The 18,709-nt window shown below is 59.5% G+C and overlaps 1 protein-coding gene across 31 annotated transcripts in view; it reads right to left on the minus strand.

Annotated features, from left to right (window-relative positions):
* Positions 1-18,709, minus strand: part of ANK2 (ankyrin 2) — a 337,929-nt gene that overhangs the window by 11,402 nt on the left and 307,818 nt on the right. For 24 of the 31 annotated variants that reach the window (XM_036303254.1, XM_036303267.1, XM_036303246.1 and 21 more), the window contains 5 exons: positions 9,941-10,015; positions 7,290-7,421; positions 6,068-6,211; positions 3,683-3,950; positions 297-558 (listed from right to left, as the gene is read on the minus strand). In XM_036303254.1, coding sequence (XP_036159147.1) covers positions 297-558; positions 3,683-3,950; positions 6,068-6,211; positions 7,290-7,421; positions 9,941-10,015 — 881 coding nt within the window. Of the gene's footprint in view, positions 1-296; positions 559-3,682; positions 3,951-6,067; positions 6,212-7,289; positions 7,422-9,940; positions 10,016-11,409; positions 17,386-18,709 lie in introns of all 31 variants that reach the window. The other 7 variants (XM_036303240.1, XM_036303241.1, XM_036303242.1 and 4 more) reach the window with 1 other exon arrangement.

An 18,709-nucleotide genomic window follows, 5' to 3' on the forward strand; every position in this document is an offset into this window, starting at 1 on the left:
CCACGCCTGTCACAGCGGGTCCCAGGCCACTAAATGTGAAAAGCCACCTCAGGATGTGGTTTCGGCTGATGGTCATTTTTCTCAGCAAAAACGGTTTCCAGTGATAAAATGTGGGCGGATGTGAAGCGGCGAGAATGGCACCCAGGCTGTGGGTTCCACTCACGGGTGCCCGGACTTAAAAAGGATGGCGGTGCACGGTCCAGGCCTCTCACCCGGTGGCTGTGCGGGGAGCACATCAGCCTCAGGGAACAGCGGGAGGGGCTGTCCACGTGGGGGAAGGGTAGAGGGCTCCTCACCTTCTGAAACGCTGAGTCTGCGTCGAGGCTCTCGAAGGCCGGTGGCTGCTCATCGGCCGACTCCACAATCACCAGGCTGTTCCTCCTCGGAGACCCGGCCTCCCTGAACTCCTCGGGCTCCTGCACGAGGGGCGAGTCTGCCCGCTCCCGGGGCGGTGGGGCCGGCTGGTGGGGCCTGTCCTCCTCGGGGGTCCTGCTGGGAGAGTCTGGGGCTGCCGTGGCCTTTGCGGTGTCTGGCCCTGGTGTCCACGGGCTGGTCACACTGAAAGGGAAGGCTGGGTTACAGCGAGCAGGTGCCCCCTGCCCGCCGAGACCTGCCAGGAGCCGGTCCATGCTTGCTGTTTCAAGGGACCCGGCATATATGGCATACTGTTCTTAATATGTTTGCTCACCTTCTTGGCACTATGTGTTTTAACCAAGGTCACCTCTCTGAGAAAGGTTGTTTCCCCAGGTAGGGATTTTCCCCTGAAGTTAGGGAGGGAATAAAACCTCTTAACTAAGTGCCAGGCGGGTAATTAATCACTTTAACTACGAACAATCATGCTTAAGCTACATAATCTTTACTCCCTGGAATGGAGATAAGAAACGCCCTAACCTTTGGAATAGAGATTGATAGGATTGGAATCAACTGGTATAAATACAGATGTAACAAGACAGAACTTAGAAGACAGAACCTACACAGAACCTAGAGACAGAAGAACTTCGCTGGAGAGAACATGGCACGAGATCCTGGACAGAAACTGGCCACAGAACCTAGAGACAGAACCTAGCGAGAGAACCTGGCTGAAGAACCTAGAGACAGAACCTGGCTACAGACCCTGGATAGAACATGGCAAGAGAACCTGACTAGAACCTGGTGACAGAACCTGGCTGGAGAACCTAGCAAGAGAACATGGACACAGAACCTGGCTGGAGATCCTAACCAGAACTTCGCTGGAGATCCAGACCAGAACTTGGCTGGAGATCCTGGCTAGAGATCCTGGCTAGGCTGCTGATCAACTGAATGCTGTCTCCCTGTCATTCCTTCTTTGCCGACTCCGTCCACACCTTTGGGGACCCCTGGACCTGCTGGGGTTGGACCCCAGCATCTGGCGCCCGAACAGGGACCCTTAGGCAAGTCCCCCCGTACTTGGGACGGATAGGACTGCACCGTAGGGTGCTGTAGACCGCCCCCCTAGAGAGGATAAGTAGGGTAAGCGGGTAGTAAGTACAGAACTTAGATTGACAGGATGGGTCATACTGAGTCTAAAAAAATAAGACTCTGTATTGATCTTTTAACACATATGCTTGCTAGCAGAGGAATCGTTTTATACAAGAAGTATGTCCATGCTTTTCTGATGAAGGAAAGGTAAATGTAAAGGCATGGGAGGAGGTAGGCCCAAGGAGCCTTATCCTTAACCCCACTGCAGCCTTTCCACCCCAGGAAAGTGCAGGATTGGAAAGCTCTCCCTGGGGTGATAGATCAGGGCTCAGGTAATAGCGGAAAGCGCCAATCCTACTCTTAAAATGGATACAAGAGAGCATTTGGGGTTTTTCTTTTTAATGCCTGCTTTTAAAAAATAAAAAAGGGGGAATTTGCCGGGAGCCAGTCCATCCTTGCTGTTTCAAGGGACCTGGCATATATGGCATACTGTTCTTAATATGTTTGCTCACCTTCTTGGCACTATGTGTTTTAACCAAGGTCACCTCTCTGAGAAAGGTTGTTTCCCCAGGTAGGGATTTTCCCCTGAAGTTAGGGAGGGAATAAAACCTCTTAACTAAGTGCCAGGCGGGTAATTAATCACTTTAGCTATGAACAATCATGCTTAAGCTACATAATCTTTACTCCCTGGAATGGAGGTAAGAAACGCCCTAACCTTTGGAATAGAGATTGATAGGATTGGAATCAACTGGTATAAATACAGATGTAACAAGTCAGAACTTAGAAGACAGAACCAAGAGGCACAGAACCTAGACACAGAACCTAGAGGAGAACCTAGAGACAGAACATGGCAAAAGATCCTGGACAGAAACTGGCCTCAGAACCTAGAGACAGAACCTAGCGAGAGAACATGGCAAAAGATCCTGGACTGAACCTGACTACAGAAATTGGCAAGAGAACTGACTAGAACCTGGTGACTGAACCTGGCTGGAGAACCTGGACAGAATCTGGCTGGAGAACCTAGCGAGGGAACATGGACACAGAACCTGGCTGGAGATCCGAACCAGAACTTCGCTGGAGATCCTGGCTAGAGATCCTGGCTAGGCTGCTGATCAACAGAACGCTGTCTCCGTGGCATTCCTTCTTCGCCGACTCTCTCTACGCCTTTGGGAACCCCTGGACCTGCTGGGGTTGGACCCCGGCAGAGACCAGGGCCACAGAGGGGAACACGGACCCCCTTCCTAGTCACGAAGGTCAAATAGGTTAGTGCATTAGAATGACATGTGAGTAAGAATCCCACGCAATGGCAGTGTAGAACGACAGCTCCGGGTGCAGCGTGGCTGGGAAAGATGTTTCCAAAGGCTCACGCAGGCACGCGAGTCCCATCTCCTCCTCCCCCTCCCTCCCAGCACAGACACCGTCCTTTATCCTTCCTTTGCCACCTGGAGGTGAGTGAAGAGTTGAGAAGGGCTCCCTAACAGATCTGTAGATAATAAGGCTTGTGAAGCAAGAATCAAAATTTGGCAAAGTTTGTGAAAAGCAGTAAATGCACCCGTGTGAACACGGGCCCCGGGATGATCCACGCAGGGAGGTTCCTCCTTCCGGGACACGGCGACTTGGTAGGAAAATCTGTGGCGTGGAAGCTGCTTCTATTGCTGTGGAGGGCATGACTCGGCCGTGATCCCGGTCGTCTCCATTTCCAGGGAGAAGATTCTCTGCTTTCTTGGCTCCTTTGAAACCCGCGCTGCCACTCTCTGCCTCTGCGCCTGGCCTGGGCTCCCTCCCCTCTCTGCCCCTCCTCCCCCTGCTGTGCTGTCCTGATGCTGGATGGTGGCTCCTCCAGGGAAGAGACCGCTCAAGGCACAAGTTCACAAAGGGCCTGGGACGCTGTCTCAGCCTGCGGAGGGGCCGGCGTTCTGTGTCCATGCGCCGTGCTCTATGGCCCTCCCTCCTGTGAGTGCCTGTAATGCTGCCTCAGCCACCCAGCTGAGCGGGAACCAGGGAGCGCCCCCCCCCCCCCCCCCAGCGCCGCTCTGCTCACCCTGCTGCCCTGCCACCCCGGGCGGCCGTGTGCTCCCACGGAAGGAATCTCAGTGTAAACCACCCTTTCCCAGGCGTGCCGAGCTACCACCAGGACAGGAATTAGGAGCACGTAACTATCCCCTCTGAGCCCTGGCCCGTGGGGTCCTTAGGAAGGCCACCACCTGCACCCCGGCCCCTGGCCACGCTGTCCCCGGACACTCACCAGCACTGCGACTGCGGCCCCGGGGCCGGCTCCTCGGGCGTCCCTGTCCCCGCCAGGCCCCCGCGCACCCGCTCCTGGGGGAGGCGCTCCCCAGCGGGGCTGTCCCCGTCCGTCCGGGAGGTGCCATCGTGGACCGTGGAGAAGCCGATGGAGAGGTCTTCGTCAGAGACGAGAGGGGGGTGACCACAGGCCTCGCCTGCTCGGGACGCTGCGTGCTCGTGGGCCTGCGGGTGCCGCGCGGGCAGCTCGTCCTGCAGCACTGAGAACCCTGCGGAGGACAGCGGGTCAGGAGCGGCCTGGCGCCCGGCCACGTCGGCCACCTTCCTGAGCTCCGGAGTGACTCCACATGCCCGTCCTGGGGGGGGGGGGGGGGGGCGTCCACAGCGCCAAAGCTGACCCAGATTCTGCCTGCCTTTGACGTGCAGGTCCTGTGGGGCCGGGCACGGAGTGGGCCACAGGAGCAGAGACGGAGGGCGGGAACGAGGAGCTGCTGAGGGGATGTGGAGAAGTGAGGCGTGAGCAGCAGCAGCAGCTGAACGCTCTGCAGTTGAGCAGGTCACTTGGGGCTGTGGGTGCTCTGGGGGCCCCTGCCTGAGGCCCAAGGCCCGGTGCTCTGCGCGAGACCCGACACCCCGGCCACTGTAAGGGCTCTGGGAGGCTGAGGCAGAGGTGGAGGCGTGACGGCCCCACCCATTTATTCACTGACACCTGACAGCCGGAAGCCCAGTGGGGAGGCCCGGGGGGCGCCTGGGAGCGTCTCTGCAGACACCCACGGGGCTGAGATGGGAGGACTGCCCACGCGGGGACAGAGGGCGGCCTGAACCGGGGGCACGTTTGCCGTCACTGAAACCCACGCAACTTGAGCGCTGCCGGAGGACAGAGCAGGAAGCCGGGGGAAAGGCAGAGAGAGGAGCAGAGCGGGGCGGGTGAAGAACGTTCTAGGAGGAAGGGGCTGGTTCTGTGCGTCAGACGTGACTAAAGGCGAAGCAAGAAGAGCACGGGAGCCACGGGAGGGTTCACCGCGCGGCATGAGGCCCTGGCCACGCGGCAGCCACCTCTGCTTGGAGGTGCCCGGAGAGCGGACTGGGGGGGGACGGGCGGGGAGCAGATTCAGGGCGTCCGCGCTTCTGAAGAGATCACCTGTACGGCGGGCGGAGAAGCAGCCATCCGCGGGCACAGTGCTGGGAGCCGGGGCAGCTGTAGGGGTGACGCTCTTAACTGGACAAAAGACCGCGGTCTTAGCCACACTGAGAGCGGGCGGCCTGCAGGCCTGAGATCACGCAGGCAGGAGAGGGGGTGCCTGAATATGAGTGTCTGCTTGTGATTGTTGCTATTCCTTACAAATGTACTTTTATTGATTTCAGAGAGGAAGGGAGAGGAAGAGAGACAGAAACATCAATGATGACAGAGACTCACTGATCGGCTGCCTCCTGCACGCCCCCTACTGGGGACTGAGCCCACAACCCGGGCCTGTGCCCTGACTGGGAACTGAACTGTGACCTCCTGGTTTAAAGTTCAACACTCAACCACTGAGCCATGTCGGCTGGGCTGATTGTTCCTACTTTTTCTAAGAAACACGAAACCTGATCCTCAGCTCAGAATTAAGTAGTGAGCCACACTGGCAGCATGAAGGAGAAGAGGAGCTGTGAGACTGAGAAGAGAGGAGAGGGGGGCAGAGTGAGCTGCCTGGCGATGGAATGAACTAGGAACTTCAATGCCAGAGGTCCTAGTGGGTCTGAATCACGGCTGGTCTGGAGCAGAAGGTGAAGTCAGGGCGGCGCTTCCTGGGAGAGGGGAGTCGTGGGGCCACGGAGACAGGCACAGTCTTGTGGGCACAGCACAGACGTGGCAGCTGAGCTGGTGGGAAAGATGTGGAGCTGAGGGGAAGCACTGGTGGGTCATCCCAGTCCGTGGCCGGGTGACAGAAGGTCTGTCCCCTTCAAAGCCATGTTGAAACCAGTCCCGAGGTGGTGGCCAGCAGGTGGCCGTGGGGAGGGAGGGTGCTGAGGTGAGCCTGTGGGGGTTCCTGCCTGAGAAGGAGAGGGTGCAGCGGGAGGAGGCATCCCCAGACTTCCTGTCTCCAGGACAGAGAGAAACCTCTGCTTTAAGCCACAATGGTGCTGCCTTCCAGCCAAGCTGAGCCTCTGATGAATGAACAAGGAGTGAGCGGCGTGGGGCACCTCTCAACGGCAGGGAAGCCCCAGGGCAGCAAGGAGAACGTGTGAGCAGCCACGGCGACCCCCCTCTGGGCAAGGGAGGCGGGCCCAGCTGCTTGAATTAGCCACAGACACACACACAGGCACACGCAGGCACACGCAGGCACACGCACACACACATACACACAGGCACACGCACGCACACGCACACGCAGGCGCACTGCCTGACCTTCACTGTGGTCCAGCGTGATGGTCTGCTCCATCTCGGCATAGCTGTGGCTGGCGCGCTCCAGGAGCGGCTCCGTGCTGGTCTCCAGGAGATGCACAATGTCCATGCGGTTGATCTTGGTGAGGCATTCAATGAGGCTGGTGTCTGGGATGTGAAAGGAAAGCATGGATTGCTTGGGGGCGTGCTCTTTTGAAAACCACCTTCCTTTAGCTGCCTTACTAAAATGTTGGTATTTGTACAGGAAACAACAAGCCCAAATAAAGTTATTTGTAAAAAGAAACATAAAGACAAACAGCAGATAAGCAGGAAAAGTGTGAACCGGCCTGGGTACAGCCCTCGCAGCAGAACTGAACTTAAGACAAAAGCCAAAGACTTGTTCAGCATGAGCACAGCCCCGCTATGGCACGGGAGATGCTCCTCACAGGAAAAGCGCTTGCTGACTCTGTGAAGGTGAAGTCTAACGGTTCCCTCTCTTCTTACTGGTGAAATCCTGCAAAGGCCCCAGACGGTGAGGGGCGTGCGGAGACAGAGGTGAATGAGAGGCTCTGGCCGGAGCCGTGGAGACGCTCAGGGAAGCGGCCTCTGAGACCAGCGAGGGTGGGAAGTGTACGTGATTGCCGAGGTCACATGGCCACACACAGCACTGGGCGACTATCTGCTCCCCCAACCTAAGTTATTTAGCAGTACAGGCAGGAGGAGCAGGAGGTACAGTCACTGCCAATAAAACATGAGAATGAACACAACTGTCTATCATCAATGTTTAGAAAATGTAGGACTTTAATAACATTCCTGCCTGGCTGCTGTGGCTCAGTGGTTGAGTGTTGACCTATGAACCAGGAGGTCAGGGTTCGATTCCCGGCCAGGGCACAGGCCTGGGTTGTGGGCTCGATCCCCAGTGTGGGGTGTGCAGGAGGCAGCCGATCCATGATTCTCTCTCACTGCTGATGTTTCTCTCTCTCTCTCCATCGCCTTCCTCTCTGCAATCAATAAAGTCTATTTGAACAAGTAATGTCCCTGCTAGCAGCTGGGTGCCGCCCTCCCCCAGTGACACTGGCCACAGGAACCCAGCACAGGGGTCTCAGGACAAGAGGTTTTAGAGACGCTGTGCATGTTCTTGTGGTGGCAGCCGTGCTCGGCACCTGTCATGTGACCCGACGGAAGGGCAGGAAGGCACGTGTGGGCTGCCACCTGCTGCCCCGCCCGCCCTGCCCGCGCCGCCTACCTGTGGCCAGCCTCCCGTCCCGCTCCAGCCAGTACTTGAGCAGCGCGTGGCTCTGGTCCTGCAGGGAGTTGGGGTTCTCCACCCGGATCTGGTGGATCTGCTCCTCGGAGAAGTCCAGCTCTCTGGCCAGTTCTGGAAGAGATGCCGCCGCCTGTGAGCGGGAGCCTCAGAGCTAGCGCCCCACGCCCGCCGGGTTCTGGGCAGGGCTCTCCGTGCTGCCCGTGACAGGACCACGGTCCCCACGCAGGAGCACGAGGCGCACACACCTTTGCTCTCCTGATGCTAGTTCTAGACTTCCCTTAAAGCTGCATCTAGAACTGTTCACTGTCCTGGTGGAAAGAGTAGGTTGGAGGCTCTGGTGATAAAATATGTGTTATGTGGTCCCGTTTAATTCAAAAATGCAAATGAGACCATTAGTGCCAACTCCTACTCTTAACCAACATTATGGGAAACAAACCACTGCAACAGGAGACGTGGGCCACTTCCCGCCCTTGTCATCCTTCGGGACAGACGTCTTCAGCACCGTCATTCCTGTGCTCAGCACTGCACGTGGTACACACTGGTTGTGGCTGCATGATGGTGGTTGAATAAATTCCTGTCTCTGATTTGATGTCACGGGAGTAACAGTCTAGGAAGACTTGCCCTAGACTTGTCCTTGCCAACACTGACATGCTGCGTGGAGGTCTGTGCTCTGTGGGGTGTGCGTGTGCAATGAGAGGTCTGCTTGGAGGGCAATGTGCCAATATCTTTCAGAATTAAAAATGTAGCCAGCTGGCGTGGCTCAATGATTGGGCATTGACCTCTGAACCAGATCACGGTTTGATTCCAGGTCAGGGCACATGCTTGGGTTGCAGGCTGGATCCCCAGTCGGGGGGGAGACGGCGTGCAGAAGGCAGCCAACCGATCAATGATTCTCTCTCATCATTGACATTTCTCTCTCTCCCTTCCTCTCTGAAATCAGTGGAAATATATTCACGCGCGCGCACACACACACACACACACCCTTTACCCAACAATTCTGCTCCTAGCATGTGCCCTCCAGCTTTGCTCACAAAAACATCCCAGTGCACGCGTACTGATCACATTAGCAGGACACAACCACATGCCCAGCAGGGAAGACCACTGGCAGTTACAGCACCTCCACAGAATTCAATGGTCATTTAAAAGGACGAGCTGGATGCGTCTCTGGTGATGGACTATTTATGCGATTTAAGTAAATTTGCTTCTTTTTAAATAAGAGGCATGCATGTGAGCACTGCATGTTTTCTGAATGCATGGACGTTCCAGCAGTCACCTCTGGGGCACGAGGTCAGAGGACCAGACGTAGGCGAGACACTTTTTTACTTTTCATTTTCATACCACTGTGTATGGTTGTAGGGTCTTACTTTTCAACATGTCTGATGATATGACATTTAATACGTATGTACACCTAAATCTAAGAGTCAAAATAGCCCTGGCTGTGTTATTCAGTGGTTAGAGTGTTGGCCCATGGACCGAAGGGTCACAGGTTCGATTCCTGCTCAAGGGCACCTACCTGGGTTGTGCAGGTTCAACCCCTGGTCCCAGTTCGGCTGCTTGCGGGAGGCAAGCAACCGTGTCTCTTCCACATTAATGTTTCCCTCTCCCCCCCCCCCCGTTCCCTCCCTCCCTCCCTCTCTCTCCAAAATCAATGGAAAAATATCCTCTGGTGAGGATTAACAACAACAAGAGCAGGAGGAGGAGGAGGAGGAAGGGGGAAGAGGGAGGAGGAGGAGGGAGGAGGAAGAAAGAAAAAAACGAAATAAAGTAATTCTGAATGTTACCTATTCATTAAGTCAACTAGGGATATTTGCTGTCCTTCCTTCCTCTGAATTCCTCAATTAAATAAATCTGATCAGTTTTTAAAGAAAATGGCTATTCTTCCTGCTTCTAGTCACTTATTGCACATTACTGATTATCTTTGCTATGGGCATTTTGGTCTCCTATTCATCACCAATCTTTAAGAACCTTAAAGATGACAAACATTAATTTTACACCACTTGTTTCAATCAGGTAGTCACAGGTGACACAAGAGGAAGTCAGGCCAAAAAAGGGAAAGAAAGAAAAGAAAGCCAGGGCTGTAACCTGTCCAGCCCGGGCGAGGTGAGAGGGAGCCGTGATTTATAAATCATGCTGATCTCAGGGCTCACTTTTCCTCAGTAAGTCACTGGACGTGTATTATAATCCCTCCTCTCAAGCACCCCGTTTCTCATAGCCACGTGCACTTCAGCATTCGCCCAGAGCCTCTGTCAGCACCGCTCCCCACGGAGGCCCTGAGACGGCGCCCGAGACCAGGAGCCCCGGTCAGTCTCCCATGAAACGCCAGAGCGGCCTCCGGCAACGGCTCTGAAGACCAGCCCCTCCCCGAAGCTCGAGTGCCGCGGGGCGGGCACCCTCTGACTCTCCCACAGCCCCTATTGTCCTGCGTCCCAGGGGCGCGAGGCCTGCCCCAGTTCCCAGGACGGCTCACAGAGCCCCGGTCTCCTACCCTGCACTGCCTTCTTCTCGCTGCCCCTCGGGCCTTCCTCAAGGGAAGGAAAAGGAGACCCTTCTCACTGTTCATGACCCGTGGCTGAGGCCACCTTGTCGTCCACAACCAGCGGGCTCTGTTGGAAAGGGGCCGCTCGTGTTACCTGTCCAGCTGAAGCCCAGGTGGTCGGCGATGTAGGCCAGCCGCTCCTCCAGCCGCTCCTGCGCATCCTGCTGATCTGCACAAGGTCAAGAACAGAATGGCCATGGCTGTCTGTGCCGGGAGAGGATCCCGCACTGACCATCCACAGAGAGGAAGTCACTTGTCCAAACAGTCGATGGTCGCACCATCGCGCTATTACCCTTACATCACGCGCGTGTGTGTGCCTGGTTTCTGGAATGGAATGGGAGGAAGTCTGAGACATCATGGAAACCACGTGCTTCCCATCTCTTCAATCAAGACCAGTCCCTGCACTAATTCTGAAGCTGTGATGTCTAGCCAGCGTCACACTCCCCTTCCCGATGGCCCCAGAGAACACTGCCCACCAGGAAACGATCACCCTCCTTGTCAGATGCCCGGAGCTCGGAGCTGGGCTGCAGACGCAGAGGGATGGGTCGGGCCTCCCCTCGCTCCGGGCCGCGCAGGTCCTTCCCACCCGAGGGTCACATGAGACTGAGGCCTGGTCTGGCCCGAGACCACACCTGCCTTGGCCGTGGTGACCCTGGGGGAGGGCAGTGAGGGACGTGTTTGCATGGACGTCTTTTGGGCAGTTTTTGTCTGCTGACCAACAAGCAAGCTCTTCTATTACCCCCACAAACTGTGACGTTCCATTCATGTTTAACCCCACGAATGGATGGGCAGTGTTCTAGATCACGGGTGTGACACCCCCTATCACGCAAATTTAAGAGCCCTGGTCTTTATTGCAGAGAAACTGGAAGCTCTGGGGCCACTTCTCAGCGCCATCTGCGGTTTCCATGGTGATAACTCAGCGCCATCGGCCCTCACAGTCCACTAAGGCATGCACAGCTGGAGTTTTGTTGTCTGCTGCTTCCAACCGGGCCGCGCCAATGAGAAGCACCGTTTACCTTACGCTGGTGTGTGAGCATGTGACCAGCGGGATCTGAAATCCAACCTTTCTGAGTCAAAAACAGATCCACTAAACTGGAATTTCCTATGTGAAATCTTCTTGAGCAAAGGGCATCCTAATGATGACAAAAATTACGTGTCAATTATCTTCAAGTACAGAAAGGTGAAGAAAAGCCACGGATCCGGATAATACAGACAAACCCAACACACTCGGTGCAAGAGCAGGCGTGCTGGGCTGCAGGCTGGGCCCGGCCCTGCAGAGCAACAAAACTCCCTGTGGGCGCGGCTCGCGTGCGACGGCCGGCCGGACGAGGCAGGGCCGTGGCCGGTGTGGTCACGTTCCCACAAGCATTCTCACGGCTCAATCTTGAGATTGTTTTCACAGACAAGAGTGTACAGAGAAAGCACACAACACGAAGGGCTCACACAAACACAGGAGCCACTGCGGAAGCTTAAAGAAAACGAGACTCGAGCCACCAAAGGAAACAAACGGCACAGCGACACGGCTCGTGACATGCGGGGCCCGGGGAGCCCGGGGGGCAATACCTTCCGTGGGGTCATGGCCACTCTCATCGGGGATGCGCTCAATCAGAGTCTCAATGGGCTCATCCCAGATGGGCCTGGCGTCAAAGATGTCCTCGGGGCCCGCACGCTCGGGCGCGGCAGGTGGCAGGCTCTCGATCACCGAGGCTTCCAGGGCGCTACTGCTCTCGTCATCCGAGACTGCCTCCTGCTCCCTCTCTGCCTGGCTGAGCCTGTCCACTAGCTTGGACGCCTCCTCACTAATCTCCTCGAAGAACTCTATGGAATCCCTGTAAAGGTCAAGGAAGTGCTCCCTGCTCTCCCGGGTGGGGCTTGGGGCCCCCCTGCAGGAAGATGGGGCGCCTCTGCTCTTCACCGGCAGGCGGGAGGCAAACACCTTGGGTCTCGAGGCTGCGGCCTCCGACTCGAGGGTGAGCTCCTCCGCCCACTCCCCGCTCTCTGCTTCGGCCTCCGCACAGCTTGGAGCTTTCGCTGGACTTCTGGTCTTTGAGTCCCAAGGCCTGGCCTCTGAGTCAGAGGTGCCCCTGTCATCTGCGGCCCTGCCTGGCACGTCCTGTCCCTGAGGAGGCCCCGTCTTCTGCAGGGAGGAGTGCAGAGGCGAAGGCTGCGGCCCGGCTGCGTGGGGGAGCACCTTCACGGGGATTTTGGACCTGGGCTTTGTCTCCTGCTCGCTCCTGTCCTCACCTGGGCTGGGCAGCGGGCTCTCCTCGGCAGGGGCCGGGGCGGGGGCGGCAGGGGGCCCGGGCCGGACCGGGACCTGGGACTGGCTCTCCGAAGGAGGCACGCTCTCTGTGGCTGCCGTGGGGATCTCAATGACTGACTTCTGCTCCTCCGGGGAGGAGTCAGGAGAGGCACCGTCCTGTCCTGAGACTCCGGACCCAGTGACCGCGGAGACGTCCACCGGGACCTGGACAGCGGGCGGCGGAGGTGTGGCGCCCCCAGGCGTGGGGGGCAGGTCCTCGGTGCCCACAGAGGCAACCGACGTGTCCAGGGGGGCTGGGATCCCTGTCGGGGAGCAGAAGTGACTGTCGGAAGCCGGGGCTCCCGCTCCCTCCTCACTCAGGTCCGAGGGGAGAGCGTCAGCCAGGTCTGTGTCTTTTGATTCTGAAGGTGCCAGTGACCGAGCTGGTGTCTCCGGCGCTGAGGGCTCGGCGGCAGCCCCGCCTCCTGCCACGTCCTCAGAGACGGTCTCCTCCTGGGAGTCCGGCCCAATTTGGAAAAAGTGAAAACCGTCCTCGGCGTAGGACCTCTTGGTCATGTCGATGGCGCCGCTCCGGGTCATCTCGAACAGCTTGCCCTCCTGAAACAGGAACGGGTTCTGGTCGCCAGTTGGGGTCCCCTCTTCGGTGGGGGTCCGGGCCGGCGTGGTGTCTGGGGTGGTGCCCTGGGACGGCCTGTCCGCCATCAGACCGAACACCTTCTGCTCCTCCTCCTTCACGCGGGCCTCGAAGGCTTCGTCATCCTCGCGGATCTCGCTCCAGGAATCTGAGTCCACGTGGCTGGTGGTGATGACGACTGTGCTCACCTGCTCGCCGGGGACTGCAGCGGCGCAGGGCCGCGGGGACCCGACGGATGCAGGGGCGCCATCCGCCTGCGTCTCCCACAAGGTGCTTTCTTGCGTGGATTTTGTGCTCTGGCCCTCAAAACTGCACTCTCTGCTTGAAACGGTGGCACATGAAGAGCGGACCACCGCCACGCCTTCCGCCGAGGACGTGATGGCCACAGAGCACGCTTCTGCTGAGTGAAAGCTCGTGTATCTTGCCTCTGTCTGGGTTTTGCTCTCTTCGCTGGAGAAAAAAGACTGGGGAGGAACGTTTTCATACGGGCTTGTGATGTGAAGGTCACAGGCGTCCTCGGTCCCAGCGCGGTCGGAGCCCGGGCCGTCTGTGGACAGTGTGTCTGTGTGAGTGGTGGTGGCGGCGAGCGTGGGGCAGGCCCTGGGGAGCCTCCTGGGGGCGTGGCCGGGTCCTGCGGCCCCCGTTTCCGTGGTGGGAGGTGCAGAGACGAGGTCTTCGTCTGACTCTCTTCCTTCAGATGCTGGACCATCAGGCCCCAGGGGCGGCGGTGAAGAGCCTTCGCTGGGAAGCGCAGCTCCTGGGTGCGCCTCTCCCTCTGAGTCCTTCTTCTCTGGGGGCTGCGGGGCCGACGGCTCCTCCCAGCCAGCCAGCTGCTCCTGGACCTCAGCATGGGGGGCGCCACAGGGACCTGAGGGGCTGGGCGAGGCCCAGCTGCCTGTGCTCCCCGCTTCACACCCGAGGCCCGCGCAGAGCTGGGGCTGGTCAGCGTCTCTGTCCAGGCCGTCGGAGGCCGGGCCCGGGCCCCCGGGGCGACCCGCCGGGCTGCCTTCCGGCAGATGAGGTGCGCACGCTTCTTCTCCCGACGCCCCGGGCCCCTCAGCGTCCTCGAGCACCCTGAACGTGTACTGCTTGGAGGCGGTCGGCTGGAAGGGCATTTCCTCGGGGCTGGAGCTGGAGTCCACGCTGGATGGGAGCGGGGACGGCGGCTGCACGTGGATGACCGGCTCCGGGAGCAGGCCTGGGTCGGCGCCCGCTCTCTGCAGCCCCAGCTCCGGCTCGCTCTCCGAGGAGGAGGAGGACGCGGTCCTGCTGCCGGCAGTCACCACCACGGGGACGGCACGCCTGTCCTCGGTGTCCTGCCCCCGCGGCCCGCCCACGGCCGCCGGACGCGCGGTGTCGGGCTGGGAGGAGGAAGGGCCCTCGGGCTCGGGCTCGGGCTCTCTCCGGAGGCCCCTCTTCTGCTTGGCTTCTAGCTCGAGCTCGTCAAAGGTCTTGATCTTCGCGGCCATTTTAAACATCTCCTCCTCAGGGGTGAACCTCTTTCTCTCCCCGTTTTCCATGTCCTCCTCCGCGCATTCGGGAATCACAGCTGGTTTGGGGGGGCTTGTGTCTGAGGCCTTGGGGGTGACCTCGTAGCTGATTTCTTCGGAGCTGGGGGTGTCGGGGGACAGGGGGCTCTTCCCTGAGCTCTCCACGAGGGACGTCTGCTCGAGACTGTCGTCCTCGGCGCTGCCGTCGGGGTCGCGGAGCAGCCGGGCCCGCACGGAGGCCCCCTCGGAGAGGAGCTCCGCTCTGGCGACAGCGGCGGGGAGAGGAGAGGGGCCCGGGAAGACGCCGGCCTTCACCTTGGGCTCCACAGGGCTGCCCTCCAGGGAGTCGCGGCACGGGGACTCGCGCAGGGGGCTGGGCTCCAGGGAGTCCGGGGTTTTGTGGGAGGAGTTGTCCTCCAGCACGGGGCTGGCCTCCAGGGAGTCCTGGTGGCTTACCGCCAGGGACTCGTCGGCCCCGGGGCTGAGGACCTCGGTGTCGGGCTGACGGAGGGGCAGCTCCAGGCCTGGAGGGCTGCGGGGGGCGGCCTGGGCCTGGCCAGTCGCCACGGGGGCCTCGGGCTCGGGGCTCGTGGGTCTCTGAGCTTGGGGCTCAGTTCGTGTCTCGTGGGCAGGTGGACCGTCCTCCCCGGGCACGCCCTCAGTCGGACGGGCAGGAGCCTCCTTCGCTGGGGACACAGTGCAGTGGCCCAGGTCGCCGCCGCTGGGGGTGGGGCCCGTCTCTCTGGGCAGGTCCGGGGTGGCCTCCTTCACGCCCCTGGCTGCGGGCTCAGAGCCCCCAGTGACAGCCATGCCAGGCTCTCGGGTAGCGTCGCCAGTGTCTTTGGTGGAGGACCGCTCTTCACCCGAATGACTGTCTGTTTCTAAGGGGGTGGTTTCACTGGGCTCCCCAAGTTGCTCCTGGCTTTGCTTTGGTGAGAAAGAAAGGCTCTCTGGGCTGGTCTCAGGGGTCTCGGCCAGGCCCTCGTGCTTGTAGCTCTCCTCTGAGCTGGCCTGGGGGGTCCCCTCCATCAGGCTGCCACACGGGGACCCCACCGCTCCCTCCTGCCGCAGGTTCTCCCAGCTGCCATCCAGGCGGAAGGCCAGGCCTGGGAGCAGCTCCCCGCTGTCCGGCTCCGGCTGGAAGGCCCTGGGGAAGGGGCTGGTGAGCACCTGCTCCGGGACCAGCTGCGCCTCCGCCGGCTCCGGCTCCTCCCGGTGGCAGAACTGCTGGTACCGGGCGTTGTCCTCCAGCTCCTGCCTAATCACCGCCGAGAAGTCGGTGGAGGTTCTGCGGTCGGGGCTGATCTGGGGGTCCCCATTGCCCCGCTCGTCCGGCTCCTCCCCGAGGGCCTGCCCCACAGGTGGCGGCATCCTGTGGCCTGACACCGGCTCCTTCCCTCCAGCGGCGTTTTCTCTCGGCCCGGAGGCGCCTGTGGCCACAGCTCCCGGGAACCTCTGGCCGGGCTTGGGGGGCGGACTCCCGGTTTTCTGGGTCTCTCTCTGGGCGGGCCCCTGCCCCTTTTCTTTCTCTGCCCGAGCCCGGCCCTTTTCCTGCGGCGGCTTTGGTTTGGGGGATTTGTGCTCGAAGAGTCCGGCCTTGTGTTTGGACGGGTCCTGACCTGACTGAAAGGCCTTCATCAATTCCCGCACGGACATGGTCTCCTCGATGCGCTCGGTCCTCGAGGTGGGGGACACGGGGGCTGCCTTTTCCGTTTTCCCAGACGGGGGCGCCGAGAGGCGCTTCTCTGCTTTCCCAGGGGCTGGCCCTGGGGGGTGCTTTTCCGTCCTGGCCGCCTGGGACACGGGCAGGCGCTTGTCTGTCCTCCCCGGCGATGCGGGTGCATGTTTATCCGTCCTTCCCGATGGCGACGCAGGTGGGTGTCTGTCTGCTCTGCCTGAAGGTGACACAGGTGAGTGTTTCCCGTTTTTGCCTGACAAGGATGCAGGCGAGGGTCTGTCGGTTTTCGCTGAGGGAGACACGGGCGAGGGTCTGTCGGTTTTCGTTGAGGGAGACACGGGTGAGTGTCTGTCGTTCTTCGTTGAGGGAGACACGGGTGAGTGTTTGTCCGTTTTACTCGGTGGTGATGGGGGAGGATGCCTGTCGGACTTGGCAGAGGCGGCGAGGGAAGAGTGTCTGTCTGCCTTGGAGGTCGGGGGGGCAGGTGCCCGCCTGTCGGACTTCAGAGGGGGCGAGGCGGCTGGTGGCAGCCTGGGGCTGGCCCTCCGGGGCACCTCCTCTCTGCCCTTGACTCTGACGGGCAACTTGCTTCGACCTTTCTGTTCATCTTCCACCCGCTTCTGAAGGGCCTTCACTTTGTCCTTGATGGAGCCGATGGGTGTCTCTTCCACCAGCGGCGACGTGGCCTTTCCCGCGGGCTGCGGCTCCGGAGCCAACCCCGCGTCCTCCTCCGCGGACTCCTCGGAGCTGCCCTTCCGCAGCCCCAGCTTCCCCGTGCCGGCCTGTGCGCCCTCCTCATTCTGCGTCAGGTCCTCCCTCAGCTTCCTCCGTGCGGGCTTCTTCATGCCCAGGCCCAGCTTGCGCTCCTTCTGCCCTCTCTGCGTCCCATCTCGGGGAACGTCCTTCCCTTGGCTCCCAGCGCGCCCGGCCCCGGCCGCACGGGGCACTGGCTGTGGGGCCCCTTTGGGAGAGGCCGTGTAGGAGCTCAGGTCCTCAATGAGGTAGTTGACCAGCCCCGTGGCATCCTTCTGTCCCTGGGCTGGGGTCTCCCTCACTAGTCTCACTTCCACACAGGGGACCTCGGGGACTTCCAGGGGTGCCCTCTGCTTGGCCTCCGCTATCTCCTCGTCACTGACAACTACCCACTCCTCGTCCTGCTGGGGCCCCTGCTCACGGCCTTCCCCCTCTGAGCACCCCCCCCTCAGGATCTCGTTCACCTTCTCTAAGTCCTCCTTCACTTTCTCCACGATTTCAAAGGGCTCCCCCGGCTCCTCCTGGGAGGGCCCGGCCGGCTCCTTGTCCCTGAGCGGCCCCGCCCTGTCGGCCGCATCTGTGGTCAGCAGGGCACTCATCTTCAGCAGGCCCTGCTTCATCTCAGAGACTTCCGAGAGCAGATCCGGGCTCGCCAGGGCTGGGGCCTCAGTGACCAGCTGGCTTTTCAGGACAGATGTTTCTGTCGACTCTGTCTCATCGTCTTGGATATGCATGGAAAGCATTGGAAGTAAAATGGAAATCAGACAAGAAATTGGCAAATGTAACCAGGACCAAGGACACAGGGTCTTCCTGGTGCGGTGGGAGGGACAACAAAATGGGCAGGGTGGCGGATCCACGAGGTCTCAGGAGACAAAGCAAAGCAAGGCTAAGGGGAACTGAAAGGAAAATGAGCAGGAAATAACTTGCTTCACTCCTCACTTGTCGCACACCCACACTTACAACAGCGCTGAGACCAGCCATCGACACACACGCCGATGGCGTCACAAGCCAACACAGAGACAGGCAGGGACAGCACACGGGGGCATCTCAAGATTGTTCAGACGGCACAGGTGGATGTGGGAAGAAAAAGGCACGGAGGAGGGAGCGCAGCCCCAGGAACTGCAGAGCCCATTTCCGCTGGCAGAAAGCCAGGCGCAGCCACGCAGGGTGCGCGCTCCTGCTCGCCGTGCGCCTCTGACCGCACGCAGTCTGGAACCGGCTCCGTTCGGCCACACAACGACTATACCCCAAGTCTCTGAATCCGCTGCAAACCGGCTTTTCAGCTAAGGAAATGCACACCTAACAGTGAGACACAGGGTCTGGGGCGGAGAGGCCTGGCCCTCTCCTCGGAGCCGCCTCCTTGTTTAGACACTTACAGGAAAGACCAAGGAGGGAAGAAAGGGAAAAAAAGAAAAACCACAAGACAACCGTGGTGAGGACACATCTGTGAGTCCAGAGTTAAAACGTGATGCAGAGCAACCCCAGTCGGAGACACGCACACAGACACACACAGCTGTGTAAGCCAAGTTATTTCCATGCAGAGCGGAGCGGGTGAGGGGAGGCAGGCAGGAGGCGGTCGGGAAGGGACAGACAGCGGGACCCACTGTGGGGAAGCCCAGCACTGGCTGCAGTGCGACGCTCAGGGCGGCCGGTGGGCCCAGGCAGGGCAGCGCTCAGGGCCCGCTCACGGGTGGCCCAGGGGCAGCCCTCCTCAGCCCCTGCAGCGGCACTGTTTTACACCCAGCTGCGTGTTATTTAATAATCACCTTTAAACTAAAATACAGCCAAACATCAGTCTATATTTGAAAATGTACAACGGTCACAGCACCGAGGGGCCGGGGAGGACCCAGGCGTTACAGGCGCGTTTCTTCATCACAATGGAGCCTGATGCTTGGCTTCAATTTTAATCCCCAAGTTTGTATCCACGGAACAAAGAAACTGGCAGTTTAAATGCACACAGTGGTTCTGAACAGGAAAGGGGAGAGCAGAATGAAATCTCTTTAAAAAAGGAACTGTCCCACTTGCGTGATTCAGTGGTCGAGCCT

Source organism: Myotis myotis, unplaced genomic scaffold (assembly GCF_014108235.1).
Source record: "Myotis myotis isolate mMyoMyo1 unplaced genomic scaffold, mMyoMyo1.p scaffold_m19_p_36, whole genome shotgun sequence".
Lineage (NCBI taxonomy): Eukaryota > Metazoa > Chordata > Mammalia > Chiroptera > Vespertilionidae > Myotis > Myotis myotis.